This window comes from Brachyhypopomus gauderio, chromosome 8 (genome assembly GCF_052324685.1).
Source record: "Brachyhypopomus gauderio isolate BG-103 chromosome 8, BGAUD_0.2, whole genome shotgun sequence".
Lineage (NCBI taxonomy): Eukaryota > Metazoa > Chordata > Actinopteri > Gymnotiformes > Hypopomidae > Brachyhypopomus > Brachyhypopomus gauderio.
This window is the reverse complement of record NC_135218.1, coordinates 17,037,094-17,054,700: the sequence shown is the minus strand read 5'-3', so window position 1 is coordinate 17,054,700 and position 17,607 is coordinate 17,037,094. Positions and strand designations below refer to the sequence as shown.

At 43.9% G+C, this 17,607-nt stretch overlaps 1 protein-coding gene across 13 annotated transcripts in view; it reads left to right on the top strand.

The window, feature by feature from the left end:
• dlg1a (discs large MAGUK scaffold protein 1a) overlaps positions 1 to 17,607 on the top strand; it is a 92,415-nt gene that overhangs the window by 3,237 nt on the left and 71,571 nt on the right. For 12 of the 13 annotated variants that reach the window (XM_077015012.1, XM_077015010.1, XM_077015011.1 and 9 more), the window contains one exon: positions 3,546 to 3,715. In XM_077015012.1, the coding sequence (XP_076871127.1) occupies positions 3,546 to 3,715 (170 nt within the window). Of the gene's footprint in view, positions 1 to 3,545; positions 3,716 to 7,098; positions 7,244 to 17,607 lie in introns of those variants that run through there. The other variant, XM_077015024.1, reaches the window with a different exon arrangement.

Genomic DNA, 17,607 nt, shown 5'->3' with positions numbered 1-17,607 from the left:
AGTCAGGTCAGAAGTACTCTTCATGGAAGAATTGCAGACAAAAAGCCAATACTTCAACGTAGTAAAAAAGCTAAGTGACTCAACTGACCATGCAAGACAACACAGGAAATAAGGGGCAGGAAAAGGGAAGCGGGTACTTGGAGGTGAGTCAGAATTTGAAATGTTCGGCTGGAACGGGAGGCGGTTTGTTGCAGTAATGAGTGTCTACAGGCAGCAGTGAAGCATGATGGAGGCTTCTTGCAAGTTTCAGCCAGTGGAGTTATTGGGCATTTTGTCAGGACGAATGGTGTCCTCTGTGCAGGGAAATACAGGCAGTTACTTATCCCTCATGAAATGCCATCAGGGAAGTGTCTGACTAGTTCCAAATTTACTCTGCAGAAAGACAACAACTCCAAACATACAGCCAATGTCATTAAGAACTCCTGTCACAAATCTTCAGCGTAAAGAGGAACAAGGAGTTCTGGGGGTGGTGATGAGACCCCCACACACAGCCCTGTTCTCAACATCACTGAATGTGTATGGGATTGCATGAAGGGACAAGCAAGTGGAGCAAGACTGCGCCACAGAAGATCTGTGATTAGTTCTCCAAGATGTTTAGAACAACCTATATGTCAAAACGAAATCATAGTCAACCTAAAAGTGTTGATGCTGTTTTGAATTGATCAATCAATTTATTTGATTCAGATTTCTCTTTTGTTCATTCACTTTGTATTTTGTTAATTGACACTTCTATTTTTGAAGACTTTCTTACTTTGCAGCATTGCGCACCCTTACCTGTGTATGTATTTACACGTTTTCCTGGTGTTAAAGACTATAAGAGTATCTGATAGGCATCAGTAGAACAATGCTGATTTCGGCATTGAGGTTCTTCTCTGGCTCCACTGAAGCTTGGTCAGAGACATGTTTAAATAAGATATTTTGTCGATTTGTAAAAACGTGACATGCATAGAAACCGTAGATATTAACAACCCAAAGAATTGGGTGTTTTTATGTACACGTGTTACATTGTTATGCTAATTCTACAGTTCGATTTCTTTTCTATGTGCACGGCACAGTTGCTGCATCATCTTGGGGCTCACAGGGGGTTTTTCCCAGCACCCCCAGGACTGAGGTGCCCCATTCCAGACACGAACTTGAGCAGATTGTGCCATTAATCATAGTCTTGGGTGGTTAGTTATGAGTAGAAATAAGTGATGCTGACATTTCATCCTAAATGAACATGGAAAGGAAAAACTAGCCAGAGTATTTCACTGGCAACAAAAATCTATCAGGTCAGTGCATTTCTACCAAACACTAGTGGATACGGCTCTGTTCACTTCCTTGATGATTCTATCGTTTCTTGTGACATTTTGAACAGTACACAGGTGCACCAGAATCTCCTCACTGGTTGTGTGTGAGTGATCTTGAAGTCCTTGGTCTCTTCATGGGGCTGCATTAGTATCTGAGACAACATAACAGGATGTCTTTCCTTGATAAGTAGACACAAGGTGTGTGCATTTGTATGTGTATATATCTGTGGGGTTGTGGGTATTTGTGTGTATGTGTGTGGATGTTTGTGTGTGAGGGGGTGGATGTGTGTGTGTCCTGGATGTGGAGTTAGTAAGCGGAGCTGTCTGGGGTTTTGAAGGCATAATGGCAGGTTGACGGGTACATGTACAGGCACATCAGGTGGACTTTACAGAGTTCTCCATTAAGCAAGAAAATAACTGGGCTTCAGGATTTGGCTGAAGCAGTGACACAAACAAAGATATTATACTTGCAAAAACATTTTAATATCATGTTTTATCTGAAACCTGCCTGAATATATTTGTGTTTTCTTTCATTCTTTCACAACACTAATACTTACTCTATTTGTGTATTGAGGTGTAAGGTTAGATTTTCAGTCAGCTGTACAACTGTACAGCAGGCTGCAGAATCACAGAGTCCCCACCTATGCTGATTACCATAGTACTGTTAACCCTGGCTACATGTCAGGGTCTTTCCTTACTCGGTTCTAGTGAGTATTTGACCTCAAGGGTGCCTTCCCGTCTGACAGGGTAATGGCAGCTGACAGACCGTAACCTTATCTGCGCATTCTAATCTCAGCTCTGTGAAGAAGATCTCCCTCCTGCTGTGTTTTCAGGAGTTTGTCGTTGTTATGCTTTCAGCAGGGTTTAATGACTCTCTCCAGACCTGGCCTAGCTACTCTCTGTAAGCTTATTTCATGCTTAAGAGCATTCACTCCAGAATCATTTAATGTTATGTTAGAAGCGTTTATAGCAAGACAGAATGAAATAGCCTTGAAAATGTGGTCATGTGAGTTTGATGTGAATGGTTCTCAATGGCTGTGATCGTATAGATTTAGTAAGACCTAGAAACAACAATTTTAAAAGCTGTACAATTCCTTTATTTTTATGAACACTAAATAACATGTTAAGTAACATTTTACTCCTTTAATAGATGTGTGTTTTTGAATTTGAATGGTAAATGTGCCTAAAATATTATATGTTTGGTCATCACAGGCCTGTGATTATTATTTTACTCCAGAATAAGGATGGTGTTCAGATTAGGGTTGTCTTGATTCCTGAATTTTGAGTTCGATACCAGCGTAGTAATCTTGATACCAAAATGATACTTTGGCATATAAAATTCCCACAAAATATTAAAAAAATTATATATATATACACATTTCAACACATTGCAGCAGTTTTACTGGTATGTCTGTAATTTAACATGTTTCTGACTGTGTCTAATAACAGAACCTTAGAAGCGATTGATCAGCACTCTCCATTAAAGAGATTGAAATTATATGCTTCATCTGAAGTACATTAGAAGTTTGTCTTTGCAACTTGTAGGCAGCTGAATTGCGTTTTCTGTCTTAAGTCTTGTGTGTAATATGTGATTCAGCATTACAGGATGAGAGTGCACCCCTGTGGTTCTTATAAATAGCAGTAGTTTCAAAGATCCTGCTCTTAGTGATTAATTTTCTGACAGTTTATATGGGGGCAATTGCTTACACAGGAGTGCAGGTTTGTGTGTAACTAAATAAAGTGGACATGAAAGCCCAGGATGTGGTCCTGCTGTGCTCTACATGAGCCTACAGCTCCTCAGTCGTCAGAAAAACCAGTTCCCATGTTGGTGGCAGGATTCTCTTGAGTTGCCAGTGGATAAAACTCTGAAGCCAACGGAGAATGAAAGATGACCCTCCAGTTTGTTGAGGCAGCAGTGGACCTTTAGCGGTCGGTTTCCAGGCTGTAAGCCTCATCGTGGCCATCCTCGTGGTCTTTAGTGAGGGCATTTTCTAACAGCTTGTCATGCGGGAGCCTGTTGTCCCCCAGATCCGGACAGAGCCTTTACTGAAGTGGCCTCTATCAGACAGAACAAAAGCCGAACATGAACAAAGCAGCGGTTGACACAGATGAGCACTAGGGGGCACTTTCTCAAATTGTTCTAATGAAGGGGGTTTTCACATGTTCAAGTTTTTTTTTTTGTCATATCGTAATCTTTAGACCAGTTTCATTGTGTTTTTGATACATACCCCTTTTGATCTGATCTTGTTCTTTCAGATATCCAGGAATTCTATGAAGTGACCTTACAGGACAAGCAGTCCGAGTGTACAGAACTGACAAACCAATCCGAGTCTTCTCCTGATGATAACCAATCAGATGCTCCCAGCGCTCCCGGTCCCACAGCTGTAGCAGATACTGGAGTCAGCATCCTTCCTCCTTCTAGTGAGGTAAGATTAAGAAACAGCAAGTGCTTCATTGTTGTTTTGTGTAAATTCACTCCTGTATGTTCTGTCTTGCTGCAGTTATGTTCACTGGTGAGATTTCTGAAAGCGCTGGTTGTTACTGTACTTTATGGCTTAATTGCTGTTGTGTCATTACTGCGTTACACACAAACAGTTGTCACTAACACACCAAAGCTGATTGAATAAAAAAGACAAAGAGTGTAATTGCGGACATTGCTTGGAGTGTGTACTGTCTGCTCTGATGTAAGGAGCGGCACTTAAGACCTCCCTAACAGAGCAACTTGTTAAGATATTATAAATTCTCATTTTCATTTTGAGCGTATAACTCTGCAGATACAGCTTATAGATGTTTCACTCAGTTGCAATGAGGTTGCAGTGCTTTTGAAACGCCCCCAATTAATTACCATTGTGTCTGTGGTGTCCTTGGTCATCTGTAGGTGCAGAGTGTGCTCTGAGGGTTGTGTATCCGCCTCCTTGCCACAGCAGGTCCAATGCCATTAAGCCCAGCTTTGGGGAACGTCTCCCACACATTCCTCTATTCAAATGAGCATGTGACAGCAGGGTGTGAAGTTGATTTCCTGGCAATGTGACTGTCTCTACAAAGCAATCCAATTATTGTATTTATAGAAAATGCAGCAGTGCATTAATTCTTAGCAGGACACCGCGCATATTGCAATTAATGGCCTGTTTCCAGCCATGCTTCTCTTATACCACCCTGCAGGGGGGTGTCCAAGCAATGACTGTGTCTTAGCAAAACACCAACAGATTTGACTTTGTCAACAGCATATGTTAGAAAAACAAAACCTTAGACAATGGTAAAAAGAGAGAGAAAAATGTTGATGTGTATGAGAGGGGTTGAGTTTGTTGCACAATCTGCTTTGTGGAGTGTGCATCTAACATGCAAACACACCAGTGCTCTCACTGCCCCTTGTGTGTGTAAACCTGTGAAGAATAAACTCCCTGAGTAGCTCTCTAGTCACCATGTAGCCCCCTTTTCTACAGTCAAGTTGTATGGAGCGTAAATGTAGTTTAGTGGGAGGGCAGGGTCATTGAGCCACTGGTTGGGAAGTGGTAGTTGAGCCACTGGTTGAATGGTTTCTATGAAACTGTACATGAGTTTTAGCCCAGACTCCAGACTTTTTCCTTCCTGATCTAGAATCTTGAAAGCAGCTCAGGACAGCAGTATGCAGAAAATTATCTATTTAAAAAAAGGCATAGGGGTGGGGTGGGAGGTTGGCAGTTGGATTACATATCCATAATTCAACTTGTATCATTATAATTATATAAATGTAGCTCACAGAATCCATCAATGTAGCTCACAGTAATATTATCTGCAAAGATTCAGAATTCTTAATAAACTGAAGATAGGATGACCCGTGTTCGATGAAAGGAGTCCATTGATGGGTACAGCGTACATGTCACAGTCAATAAGTACACACTCTTTTACACTCTTAACAGAGGGAGGCTTGTCTCCTTTCCTGGACATGAAGGTATTCTTTCTTGCTGCATAAGTCAGAATGCTAGATTATCTTATCATTTTAATTAGTTTTTATGTGGCATGCCCAGGATGAGATGTGTTTTAGATCTAGATCAGTTCTCAGAATTGACCCAATTATGCATACTTTCGAGGCCCAGTACTGTTGTATTTTACGGCCTTGTCATATACAATGGGTATAACCCCCTATTATTACTTTGGACACTGACGGCTATCTCAGGTCTGACTTATTTTTAACATAGAATGTAGTATACTTAATGCAATATTCTAAACTGAATAACTTGAGATCTGTTATAAACTGATATTTTTTCTAGCTTGATCCCAAATCCATTCCTACATGGAAACATGATCTGTTTTCTAGCTTAGAAACTAAGCACCAAGCCTTAAGAGTGATTTGGGCTGACATACAGGCTTCTAATTGCTTAGTCAAGAATAAATAACACTTTGTAAAGGATAGGTTATTTTATTATTGTGAAAATAACAAATATCTACCAACATCGTTCAGATAGATTTGTATCCAACAAGAAAGTGACATCATCTGCATAAAATCTACATTTTTTGCTGTTTGTTTCCTATTATTACCCCTTTATTAAAGTGTTTACATATTAAAGCTTATGCTCGGGTGCAGTGGTGATTGAAAACACAGTGGTGATAGACTATCCCTGTCTGGCACCTGTTTCTAGAGGAAAGTATTTTGATCTATGGCCATTAGTGATTCCCGTGGCTACAGGAGAGACATGAAGTATATGAATCCAGCCTGTAAACCCATCACCGAACTCATATTTCTGTAGTACATAAAGTAAACAAGACCATTCCAACCAGTCAGAGGCCTTTCCATCACCCACATCTTCAGACTGGAGTAACCGGTGTTTCTTACTGTGAGATGTTGTTGATATTGAAATATCTTTCGATGTTGTGACAGGATCTTCACTTAATAAAGGGTTTTTATAAAAGATAGAAGTGTGTCTAATCTTGTAGCCAGTGTTTTAGGCAGCCGTTTCAGTTCATGGATTCTAACAGTGCTATATGTCACAATCTTAAGATTTTTAAAAATTTATCTATCTGTGAGAGATCATCTGCCTTTTTGAGAGACACTGGCAATGCACATGAGTAGTTTAGCATTTCTAAAAGGATGTGAAGAGCTATGAATTCTTCTTTCTTCATCTGTGGCATTCCTAAATCTCTCTGGAACTGTTCAAAAAGATAGATTGGCAAAAAAAGAGTGAATCACACTTGTAGCCTCCTGTGATTGATGGGATTTATACAAATTAAGATACTGTGACTGTGTTGTTCACTGGCATTATCAGAGGACATATTGCCATGTGGTTTTGACTGAAGTATTACAGCGTGTGCTAGTTTTAACCAGCCGAGGAAGCTATTTGTTTGGTTTATCAACATGTTCATATAGTTTTTGTTTTGACAGCAGCATGTTAATTTTTGAATACAGTGTAAACAGGTTTTTTATTAAGAATGAAATATTTTATATGCTTTAGATTCTTCTACGAGGAAATATGTATGTATGTACCACCCCCACCCCATCCCACTCCACCAATGATAACGTATTTCTGATCGCCCTAGTTTCTTGTTAAGTTCGAGCTATATATGAAAGCACCCAAGACCCAGCGCAGGCTGCACGTGGCACCCTGTATTGTGTAGCGAGGGTGCAGCAGGGACTAAAATGACATTGTCGCGCGCGCTCCGTTCTGGCGCTAGTGTTAACCCTGCACGCGCATCAGGACATGGCGAACTTGGAGTACGGACCTCGTCCGTCTCAGCATCACCATGGACACCAACACCGACCGTGAAAACGTGATCATGCAGACTTTGTGCTATATAGCATGTCTCTACGTGTAGTATTTTTATTAATTTTTTTAATCATCTCAGAAGTTTATATCGCGCGTAGTGTGTCAACACCGCGGTACTTGTATTTAACGGAAGGGATAAAATGACTCGCAGGTGATGCTGAATTTGTGGCTCAGTTCTGAAGAATGGACTGTTTATGCATCGTCACCACTAAGGTAAGGTAAGATCGGAACCGCGGGGGCGAAGTTTTCCTTCCTCTCTTCTATCCTCATCTCTTTTATATGACTTTTAAAAAAGCTGTACGATTAAAAAAATGAATGTTACCGAAATCTACTTTATTGGACTTATGTAATGTGCTTGCAAAATCGTTGTTTCAAGCTAGTTTGAAGTTGGTGTGAGATGCACATTCCTGGGCAACAAGATACCAAATCAGATACCAAATAATTAGTAACAAATTTATACTAGGTAAACATAAAGGCATAAACACGTTGCATTGTGGCAGTGTATATGAGTGTTTTGGAAAACAAGGGAGTTGGACCGCTCTCCTGCTCCCATCCTGATGTATTTGGGTTGATGGCACATTTCTTCAGAAATGGCAGCACCACTGTCTGGTCAGGGAGACAGACGGTCAGGGAGACAGACGGGCAGGGAGGAAGGATGCACTTCAGAAAGAACAGCTGTGGTGCACAAACAAAACGTGAACTGCTGTTGGTAAAATTCTCATCATTATTAGTGAGTTCAGTTACTTTTTTAGCAGGGTGGGGGCTGGGGGGTATACTTTTAACATTACAGGACTGACCCTTTATTTGAGCAGGTGCCAAATAAATTATCTACTGTTCGAGATAAGTGCTTTACTACTTAAATTCTTCATATATTTATCCTTCTTGGAAATGACAGCAGACTATCACTATAATAGACTATCATACAATTAGTTATTTGTTCAGAGTAATACTTGTAAAACACAACTAACCCTAATGCTAACCCTAACCCAGTTATTGGTTCCATCCTTTACATGAATATGTAGAAGGTGTGTAATCCAGTGACATTAAACATGCTGGTGAGACTTCTCCAAAATCCCGCTGAAGTGTTCTGAATTGTAGGGGACGTCATTGAGAGGGAGGGTGGCCTGAATAGATTGACCTGGAGAGTGGACAAACGTGAGTTGCTTGAATCTGCTTGTTGCTCGTACCCAAAATATGCAAAACCCCTGATTTTTATATAATATGCACAATGCTTTAATGGCTGTCTGCTCCTTGGTGAATGAGTCATTCTTGCACACAAGGGCAAAAGAGCAGTGTGTCACGGGGGCGTGGGCACGGTCCAGGTGGACCCAGCTGATTCACTCCCTCCAGCTGCTCCCACCAGACTCCTTACCCTCCTGTCACTACACGCTGTGACGTGTTTCTTCAGCTTCATTGCCTGATGCTTTTCTTCTGCCCTGTCCTGTGTTGTTTTACCATTTAAAATGTCTGTGTTACCACCTCCGATGATTAAGGACATCTAGATGATCCATCATTTGCTTGGTTAATCCCAGCGATTCAGAAAGGCAGAGCAGTACGGGTCTCACGCGTACTGGCTACCCCAGCAGGAAGTACGCATTTTTCTTTCTTCTCACTGTTTTATAGACGTGTACATTGTCTGCTGTGGTACTTAACACAACCCCCTGCATTACTTTATCCAGGGCTTTGTCCTTTACATGGGTATCTCTGTGAAATATAACATGCAGGCTTATTTAAAATGCTGAATAACCTTTACATACACTTTGACAAAGAGCTTTTAGTAAGGATGGAACTGTGTTCATTAAAACATGATGAGGTGGTGAGAGAATGAATTGAATATTGGGGTGTGGTGGGTTGTTAAGATGTCCATCCAGGTTCCCAGTTGCCACCCAGTAGCCTAACAGGTGGCTGACATATCCCAGCATTCTCTTTGTTGCACGTTTTAATTGTTGTTTACTGCAGTATGCAGTATATTAATAATCTGGGTGACCTTTTTATTCTAATGTTTATTATGTATGATTATGGTTGTGGTCAGTCCCCTGGTTTGAGTGTAAATAGGGATCTGCATTCATGCTCTTGTACAATGTAGCTGTATGTGCTATTATGGACAGAGGGGTTGTCTTTTACATACAGTGTATGTGTGATGTTTGTGAACAACGGGGTTGTCTTTTTGTGGTCAGAAAATGTTAAATGATGCGCCTTATTGAATTTTATTCACACATCTTTACGCACTATTTATTAACTAACATCTTTCTACTACAGGTTTCTACTGACCTCTAGAAGATTTTCCTAACCTCATCTTCCATTGCTCTGAAGAGAGTAGTTTCCAACAAAACCTACCTTTTAAGCTCTAAGTGGGTTAACATTTATCCTTTAATTTTCTTTGGAAACAGACCTATTTTGGAGAGGCAGAAAGAGACTTTTTCCAGTTTTTGCCTTAATTGCTTTCATTTGTTAGAGACTTGGTCATTGTGTGAAGTCCTTCTACAGCAGGTGTGATGCCAGGCTTGATGAATGTGGTGTGGAACAGAACGTATTGTGCTCTTAAAACATACTTGACCTGAAAAGCTGTTGTACATTAGGGCTGAAGATCAGTTTCCTACTCCCATAGTACCTAGTGTCAGTATAACCTTTACATTACAGAGCCCAGTGCTTTACCTACACCTGTAAACTAGGATGCCTAGATCCTCATTTTTCAAAGGGCTTGTTGTGGTGCTGCAGTCATGCACTTGTGCCTTAAACGTATAGCGGTTATATGGTGATGCATTAATGTGTGATTGTGAAAACAGCAAAACACACTTCAGAAGCTTAAGCATTTACAGGCAAACTTACCTGAACCTAGAGGAGTGAAACAAAAGTGTTTGGATGAAGTGGATTGGAACGGGAGGGCGCTCTGGTGAAGCGAAGTGGAACGGGAGGGTGCTTTGATGAAGCGGAGTGGAACGGGAGGGCGCTTTGATGAAGCGGAGTGGAACGGGAGGGCGCTTAGATGAAGCGGAGTGGAACGGGAGGGCGCTTTGATGAAGCGGAGTGGAACAGGAGGTGCGCTTTGATGAAGCGGAGTGGAACGGGAGGTGCGCTTTGATGAAGCGGAGTGGAACAGGAGGTGCGCTTTGATGAAGCGGAGTGGAACGGGAGGTGCGCTTTGATGAAGCGGAGTGGAACGGGAGGGTGCTTTGATGAAGCGGAGTGGAACGGGAGGGCGCTTTGATGAAGCGGAGTGGAACGGGAGGGCGCTTTGATGAAGCGGAGTGGAACGGGAGGGCGCTTAGATGAAGCGGAGTGGAACGGGAGGGTGCCTCGATGAAGCGGAGTGGAACGGGAGGGCGCTCTGGTGAAGCGGAGTGGAACGGGAGGGTGCCTCGATGAAGCGGAGTGGAACGGGAGGGCGCTCTGGTGAAGCGGAGTGGAACGGGAGGGCGCCTCGATGAAGCGGAGTGGAACGGGAGGGCGCCTCGATGAAGCGGAGTAGAACGGGAGGGCGCCTCGATGAAGCGGAGTAGAACGGGAGGGCGCCTTGATGAAGCGGAGTGGAACGGGAGGGCACTCTGGTGAAGCGGAGGGGAACGGGAGGGTGCTTTGATGAAACGGAGTGGAACGGGAGGCCGCTTCAGTGAAGCGGAGTGGAACGGGAGGGCGCTCTGATGCAGCGGAGAGGAATGGGAGGGCGCTTTGGTGAAGCGAAGTGGAAGGAGTGGGCTGGCCCTTTGGCGAGGAAAACTCTTGACAAGGATCCGTCATGTCTCTCGGAAGATGGCACACAGGTCGTTTCCTGCTGAATCTGGGTATTCTCGAGAGCCAGTGCTCGGTTCAGGTCTGTTCCCAGGACGCACCACCCATCTCTGTCCTCTGAGCTTAACCGAGGGTGCTGGTAGTGGAATGTGGAGCATCAGGTGACGTTCTTTGTACCTCGGCGGAACGGAGCACAGATTCTGGTAGCTGCTGGAATCTTCATTATACTGTTTGTTGAATGATGTTATGTTATCTCTGTTAGAATGTGTGTGTGTGTGTGTGTGTGTGTGAGCTGTGAAGATTAAAGCACGTGTGAATCGGCAGGGTCTTTGCCAGTGTGCTGATCTCAGACTCCCTCTTCATAATGAGTCACAGGCTTCCTGTGTTCTTCTGTACACATATGTAGCCCTACACACACGCAAGCACGCACACACACACACACACACACACACACACACACACACACTAAATTTCTTCACTTGAAAACATGCACAGTGTGTTGACATGGGTGGGAAAGGACCAAGGTGAAGGGTGGGAGGCGTGTAGGGAGGAAGGGGTGTAGGGGCCGAAGCGTGTAGGGAGGGGGTGGTGTAGGGAGGGAGGGGTGTAGGGGCCGAGGCGTGTAGGGAGGGAGGGGTGTAGGGAGGAAGGGGTGTAGGGGCCGAGGGGTGTAGGGGCCGAGGAGTGTAGGGAGGAAGGGGTGTAGGGGCCGAGGGGTGTAGGGGCCGAGGGGTGTAGGGAGGGGGTGGTGTAGGGAGGGAGGGGTGTAGGGGCCGACGGGTGTAGGGAGGGAAGGGTGTAGAGGCTGAGGGGTGTAGGGGCCGAAGTGTGTAGGGAGGGAGGGGTGTAGGGGCCGAGGCGTGTAGGGAGGGAGGGGTGTAGGGGCCGAGGGGTGTAGGGAGGAAGGGGTGTAGGGGCCGAGGGGAGTAGGGGCCGAGGGGTGTAGGGAGGGAGGGAGGGAGGGAGGGTTGTAGGGGTCGAGGGGTGTAGGGAGGGAAGGGTGTAGAGGCTGAGAGGTGTAGGGGCCGAAGTGTGTAGGGAGGGGGTGGTGTAGGGAGGGAGGGGTGTAGGGGCCGAGGCGTGTAGGGAGGGAGGGGTGTAGGGGTCGAGGGGTGTAGGGAGGGAGGCGTGTAGGGGCCGAGGCGTGTAGGGGGCTCCACGTGCCTCCTGCTCTCCTCTTCTTTCTCTCTTTATCCTTTGTGAGTAATAGTGGCCACACAAAAAGTTTAAATGATGTAGGAGCCAGAAATGAGCGTTTCTGTCTTCCTTATCCAGGACTGCGGGGAGCGGTAAGTTGATGCTTATGCTTAGTACCACACAAGACCTGTGCTCTCCTAGTTCATTTATGCTTAGTACCACACAAGGCCTGTGGTGTCCTAGTTCAGTGTTCAGCTGCACAAAAGGTTCTAACAATCCAGTTAGTCTGAACATGTATGAAATGAAAGTGAATTGCACTTATCATTAGACCCCCAGCTCTAGACGCATGTCAAATTATATATGACATTTACCTTAAAAAAAAAACGTTGTGTTTTTGAATGGCCATCACACATCAGCATTGCTTTATGGGTAGCCTTGCTGTTTTTAGAGGATGTTGCATTATCATGATCATCTGGCCGAGGCTTCTCTGGTTCATCTAACGAGACTAACGAGATGCCCACCTGAGCTTGATTACCTGAGCTTGATTACCTGGCAGGACAGGTGTTGGGCCAACAGGCGTGTGATCGTGATGTTGCTGGTGGCCACTGCTCTCCGTCTATTTTCAGTCAGACGACTGTGCCTGGCACAGTGCTTGTCTGGAACATGAAGCCTGAAAGTCAACCACGGCGTAGAGGACCATGTGCTTGGCACCGTGACTCCTTTGCCAATAGCAATCAGCCTCATACGTTTCTCAGTGGGCGATGCTGTTCCACAGAAGCAGCTGTCGTTTAATTTCCGCACCTCCCCTCCCCCTTCCTCCGCTGAGCCGTGCACAGAAGGGGCTCTCCAGCGTCCGAGGGAGCGGGGCGCTGGTGTCTGCTGCTCTCTTAGTGCCTCTTGTCAGGGTGGAATCAGAGGGTCGTCTCCTCTGCTCTGGCGCAGGATAATGTAGAGTCCTGTAGTCCTGTAGTGACTCCTGTAGTGTAGTGTTTACAGGCATAGCGGCTTCAGTCACGAGTCACAGTGAATCCTAACGTGAGGCTTATTTAGGACTGGTGTTCCAAACAAAGTGACAAGTCTCACTGTTGTTTCCAGTGCTTCGAAGTAGATACACATGAAATATTGCATGATTTTACAGAATGTTAGCAGACTTTGAAAACTCCAAACTGATTTTGGGATATATATCTAAAACAAACAACTGTAAGAAAAGGATTAAAATATCCAAATTTCACTAGGTCTGCGATTTTTTAATTTTTTTATTTTTTCTCACATCTCACATCCATGTATTGGCCAACAGCTTCTGCTGCCTGGGTGTAACCCTGGTGTCACTAGCACATTTCTCAGCAGCACAGAGCAGGACATAAATGTCTTGTTCTGCACTAATAGGATATGTCCAAGTGAGCCTCAGACCTGGGTCTCCAGGAGGAGGAGAAGAGAGGAGAGAACTTCACCCATCTGCTGCCTACAGGTTTACACACTGTCAGACAGCAGCAGATGATCTGGACTTGGTGGTGTATTTAAACCACATGGCTGCTTGCCTTGTCAGGGTTCATGTCAGGGCCAGTAGCTCAAGGTGGTTGTCCAGTGCATGCTGGGACAACATTCCGCTCTGGTCAGGCCCGTGTGCCGTGTCGTGTCCCCCCCCCACCAAAGCTCTGTTTTCAATGGCTTTCAGAAGTGTAGCCAGTGCAAACTGAGTGGGGCCAGTTGTCAACATTTCTCTTGTGCATGGACCCAGATGCCAGAAGTTCCCCTCCTTCCTCATGTTGTCATCCGATATAGTCGAGTGAGTGCAGGTCCAGCCGAGGCAGAAAGTATAGTCCGGTCTTAGCTTTGGGTTCTGGGCAGACGCAGTGCTTGTACAGTGATAAAGCTAAAAAAAATAAATAAAATCCTCTTGTGGCAAATGCATGTGGTGTCTTAGGAGGTGTGTTCAAAACTGGCTGCACAGTGACTAAAAAGCACTTTCAGCAGCAAATGTCTAAGCAACCTGCAATTTAGTCACAGCCCAGCATTATTCTGGGGCTGCAATTTGCCAAGTGTTAACATATTTTTAACAGGGATGTTGCATTATTTATTTTTTTGTGTAGATTCTTATAAAACGAATTACAGTGGAAAGAACAAGTCATCATCCCACATCCTTGGTAACCAAATCCTAGCAACGATCAACAGATGTAGCAAATCTGTTGTGTAGGAAACATTCTTTCATCCAGTCCTGGCAGAAATATTTAAGTAAAAATATCCTAAATGTTACAGCACTCATAATAATTTATATATTTTGTAAAGGTCAGTTTGACATTTGTAATAAGTGAACCTCAGTCCATTCTTTCTGTGTTGCATTCTTTCTGTCTATCAGTCCTGTTTGCATTCATGCATGTCACATTTTTATTTGTGCAGATGAAATCTTCTGTCTCTTTTAGATGTTTATATCTATCTGCAGACTGAGTGATCTTTTACTATGCAGTGGATCAATCTGGATTGATAAGATTGATGCACCACTATTACGTGGTAGTATAGGAATTTAGAATAAGACCATGCATAAATGGTACCGAGGTTTGTCCCAATGTAACTTGCATCACGTTTGTTTCATCTGAATGCTTGCTAAGCTCTTACCTTTTGTCAAGAAGTTCCAGCTCTCAGGACTTGTGCAGTGATATCTGGCTTTGTTATCAGTTGCACTGGGCACTTGAGGGGAGCTGGTAGAACGGGTTGTGTGTGGACTGTGTGTGAGGCAGCATGTGAGCTAGAACCTTGTGGTTATTTAAGCTTTAACCAACACAGCTACTGATTCACTCTTGGTTCTCTCAAGAGTGACTTTTTCCAGTTTAAACAGGGGAAAATGGAGAGTTTTTATAAATACGTATCTTGCTCAGCATGTAAGTGCCCTGGTTGGAAGACGTCTTCAGTAGGACATTTCTATTGCCCTGATGAGGACACATTGTCTTATTTGGCGCCTCAATTGATTTCTGATGCACCTGATGTTTCAGGTGTTGGTAGATGGTGGTTCTCTATCTGGTTAGGACCTAAAGTTCAAAGGGTGTGTCATCGCCTCTATGGGTCAATTGGTTGGAGCTATTTGATTGATTGTTCTTCAGAAGGACTGCCAAAAGACTATTGTGTCTTGAGCCTTCAATGGACTCTTAATAGTTAAAAGTATTAACTCTGTATATACACAAAATATGTCACATGTCTTGGCAGTTTTGGCACACCTGGTGCTGATGGTGTACCAACCTCTTCAACCTTAAATGACCTTCTGAGCAGGGTCACAAAGTGTCGTTAAGTAAATGAGAGATTTTGTTATGAGAAATGGCCCCCTGGCCCTAAGGGACGGTCTGAATATGTCCAGCTGTGGTGACTCATGCAGAATGAGTGCAGTTCCGAACCCTCTTTATTACAGGGTTCTCCACTCTAATAGACTTGATTCTAGAGTCAGTGCTGCTGGACTGTGTGTGTGTGTGTGTGTGTGTGTGTGTGTGTGTGTGTGTGTGTGTGAGCACACACTCAGGGGCTCCCTGATGAGAGTTAGTGCCACAGACGGGCTGCATGGCGTCAGCATCTCACTCTCTCTGCGTGTGTCTGAGTGGGTGGCAGAGAGGAGGATGGAGGTGATGTGATGACTTATGAACATTTGATTGACTAATGCCTCATTCTCAAGTGCCACATACCAGCCAGGAGTTCATACGTCATCACCTGTACCACACACCAAGCTTCAGTCTTCATTACACATTGCTTACAATTGCCTTCCTGGTGGTCACTTTTATTAATCTTATAGAATGCAAAACTCATAAGAAATATGTATTTTGCCCCACAGCCTGAATCCAGTTTTTTCCTGAATATCTCCTTAACGTTTGGTTCGGGCTCCTTTGAGTTTGCCCTTCAACATCCTCTTTTTGCTTTATGCTCTTTTCTGCACCATTACTCTCTTTTCAAAGCAGAACCTCAAAAATGTAATTTAATACTGCCATCTGCTGTATTGAGTGGAACTAGGAGGTAATTTGACTGTTACCTGTGACGGAGAATGGAGACTTCTGTTCAGCTTAAGGTCTTTGTTTGGTAGACCTCAGGACATGCCCTGCAGAACTGCTTATTAATGGGGGCGTGTTCTCTCCTGCATCTCTTTGGTATGAAACAGACTAGCTGCATCCGTTTTGAAGCTTCTGACAGTGTAGTACTAATAGTCATTGGTGCATATTTAATATCTGATATTAAAGGAGCCAGTATCAATTAAGTAAAATACATTTTCCCCAACTTATAGTTCAGTTTGTGTTCAGATGTGAATCTCTGAAGTTTTAGTGTGTTTTTTTATTTTGACCACTGGGGGGAGTTCCTCCTCTCTCCTCAGCAAGCTCCTCTAGGACCCTTGCTATGCATTGTGGGAAAAGTGGGTGGCCTCTGTTAAACTCTGCTGGTGGTGCTGTCGCCATGGGTAACGGGGCTATCCCGGAGAAGGTGCCTATGATGAAGCGCACGAGTTCATCCGTGCGGAGAGGCGGAGTCTGTGCGGGGAGACACACACACACACACACACACACCGCTGTACGGCCAAGGCAAGAGTGTTTCCTGCTTTGAAATAGGCTGGGCGATCTTCAGGGTACACTGTAGGTCACAGTGAGGAAGGCTTCGTTTTGACAGCTCTTAACCCTTAGTACAGGCATACTGAAGTGCAGATTTTGTCCATTGGGTTTAAGGCATAATACTTTAAGCCATTAAGGCTGAATGTTGTGGACAAAAAAATGTATTACATTTGTATTATTGATGTAACTCTTTTTTTGCATTCCTTTTTGTGAAGTATGACTTATTTAACAAATGATGTGCTATTTAAATACCTGTGAGCACCTATCAACAATGTTGAAAGTTACGCAGAATGCCTGCAGTACACTGTACACCTTTGCTGTACTTTCTTCCCACATACTGCAGCCATCTACAGTACCTTCAGAGCACTGCAAATAAACAATATTGCTATTCTGATGCGTTGCTCTGCGGCAGCCTTTGTATCATTGAGTGAGTGAGGGTTTGAGTGCCTGTCCACCAGGTCACCGAGAGGCTCCGAGCATCAATGCCCTCTAAACGTTTACAGGAAGTAAAATGTTTTAGATCGTTTTCAAACAAATCTTCCCCATAGAGTTTCATGCTGCTCTGAAGTCTTGTTTTGGTGAGCAGATGGTCTACCCTTGAGGAAAATAACCAGACCACTGAATTGGTACTAATGACCGTCAATGTTTCACTGTACATTTTAAAATGATTCTGCCATTTCCTGAGTGACATAAATAATTGTTTCATTGAGGAAAAAATGTGACATTATGACTCGGTACATATATATACCTTACTACTTCCTCTCTCTCTGGGTTTGTTTGATGCGAATATTTTTGAGCAAGTAAATATGGACATTTTCTGCACGTCGCTTCCTGTCCTAGCTGTCTATTTAAAGGCGATAGGATGGTTGTGTAACTTGTGCATGCTTTCTAGCCCCCCCCCCATCCCTGGCTGCCAGCCAGCCCATGCAAGGTGTTTTCTGATTGGATGCAACCAAAGCAGTAAGGTAGAGGGTAACAGCTTTGCTCTGTGGATCAGACCGCATTCTCTTGGGTAGGCCTACACATTATGATTGGTATAACTAACTGAATGCAAAGGCACAAACATTTCTAATTATGGTACATAGTGTTTAAATAAAACATGGGCAAAATGCAGTAAGAATGTTTACATTTCACTTT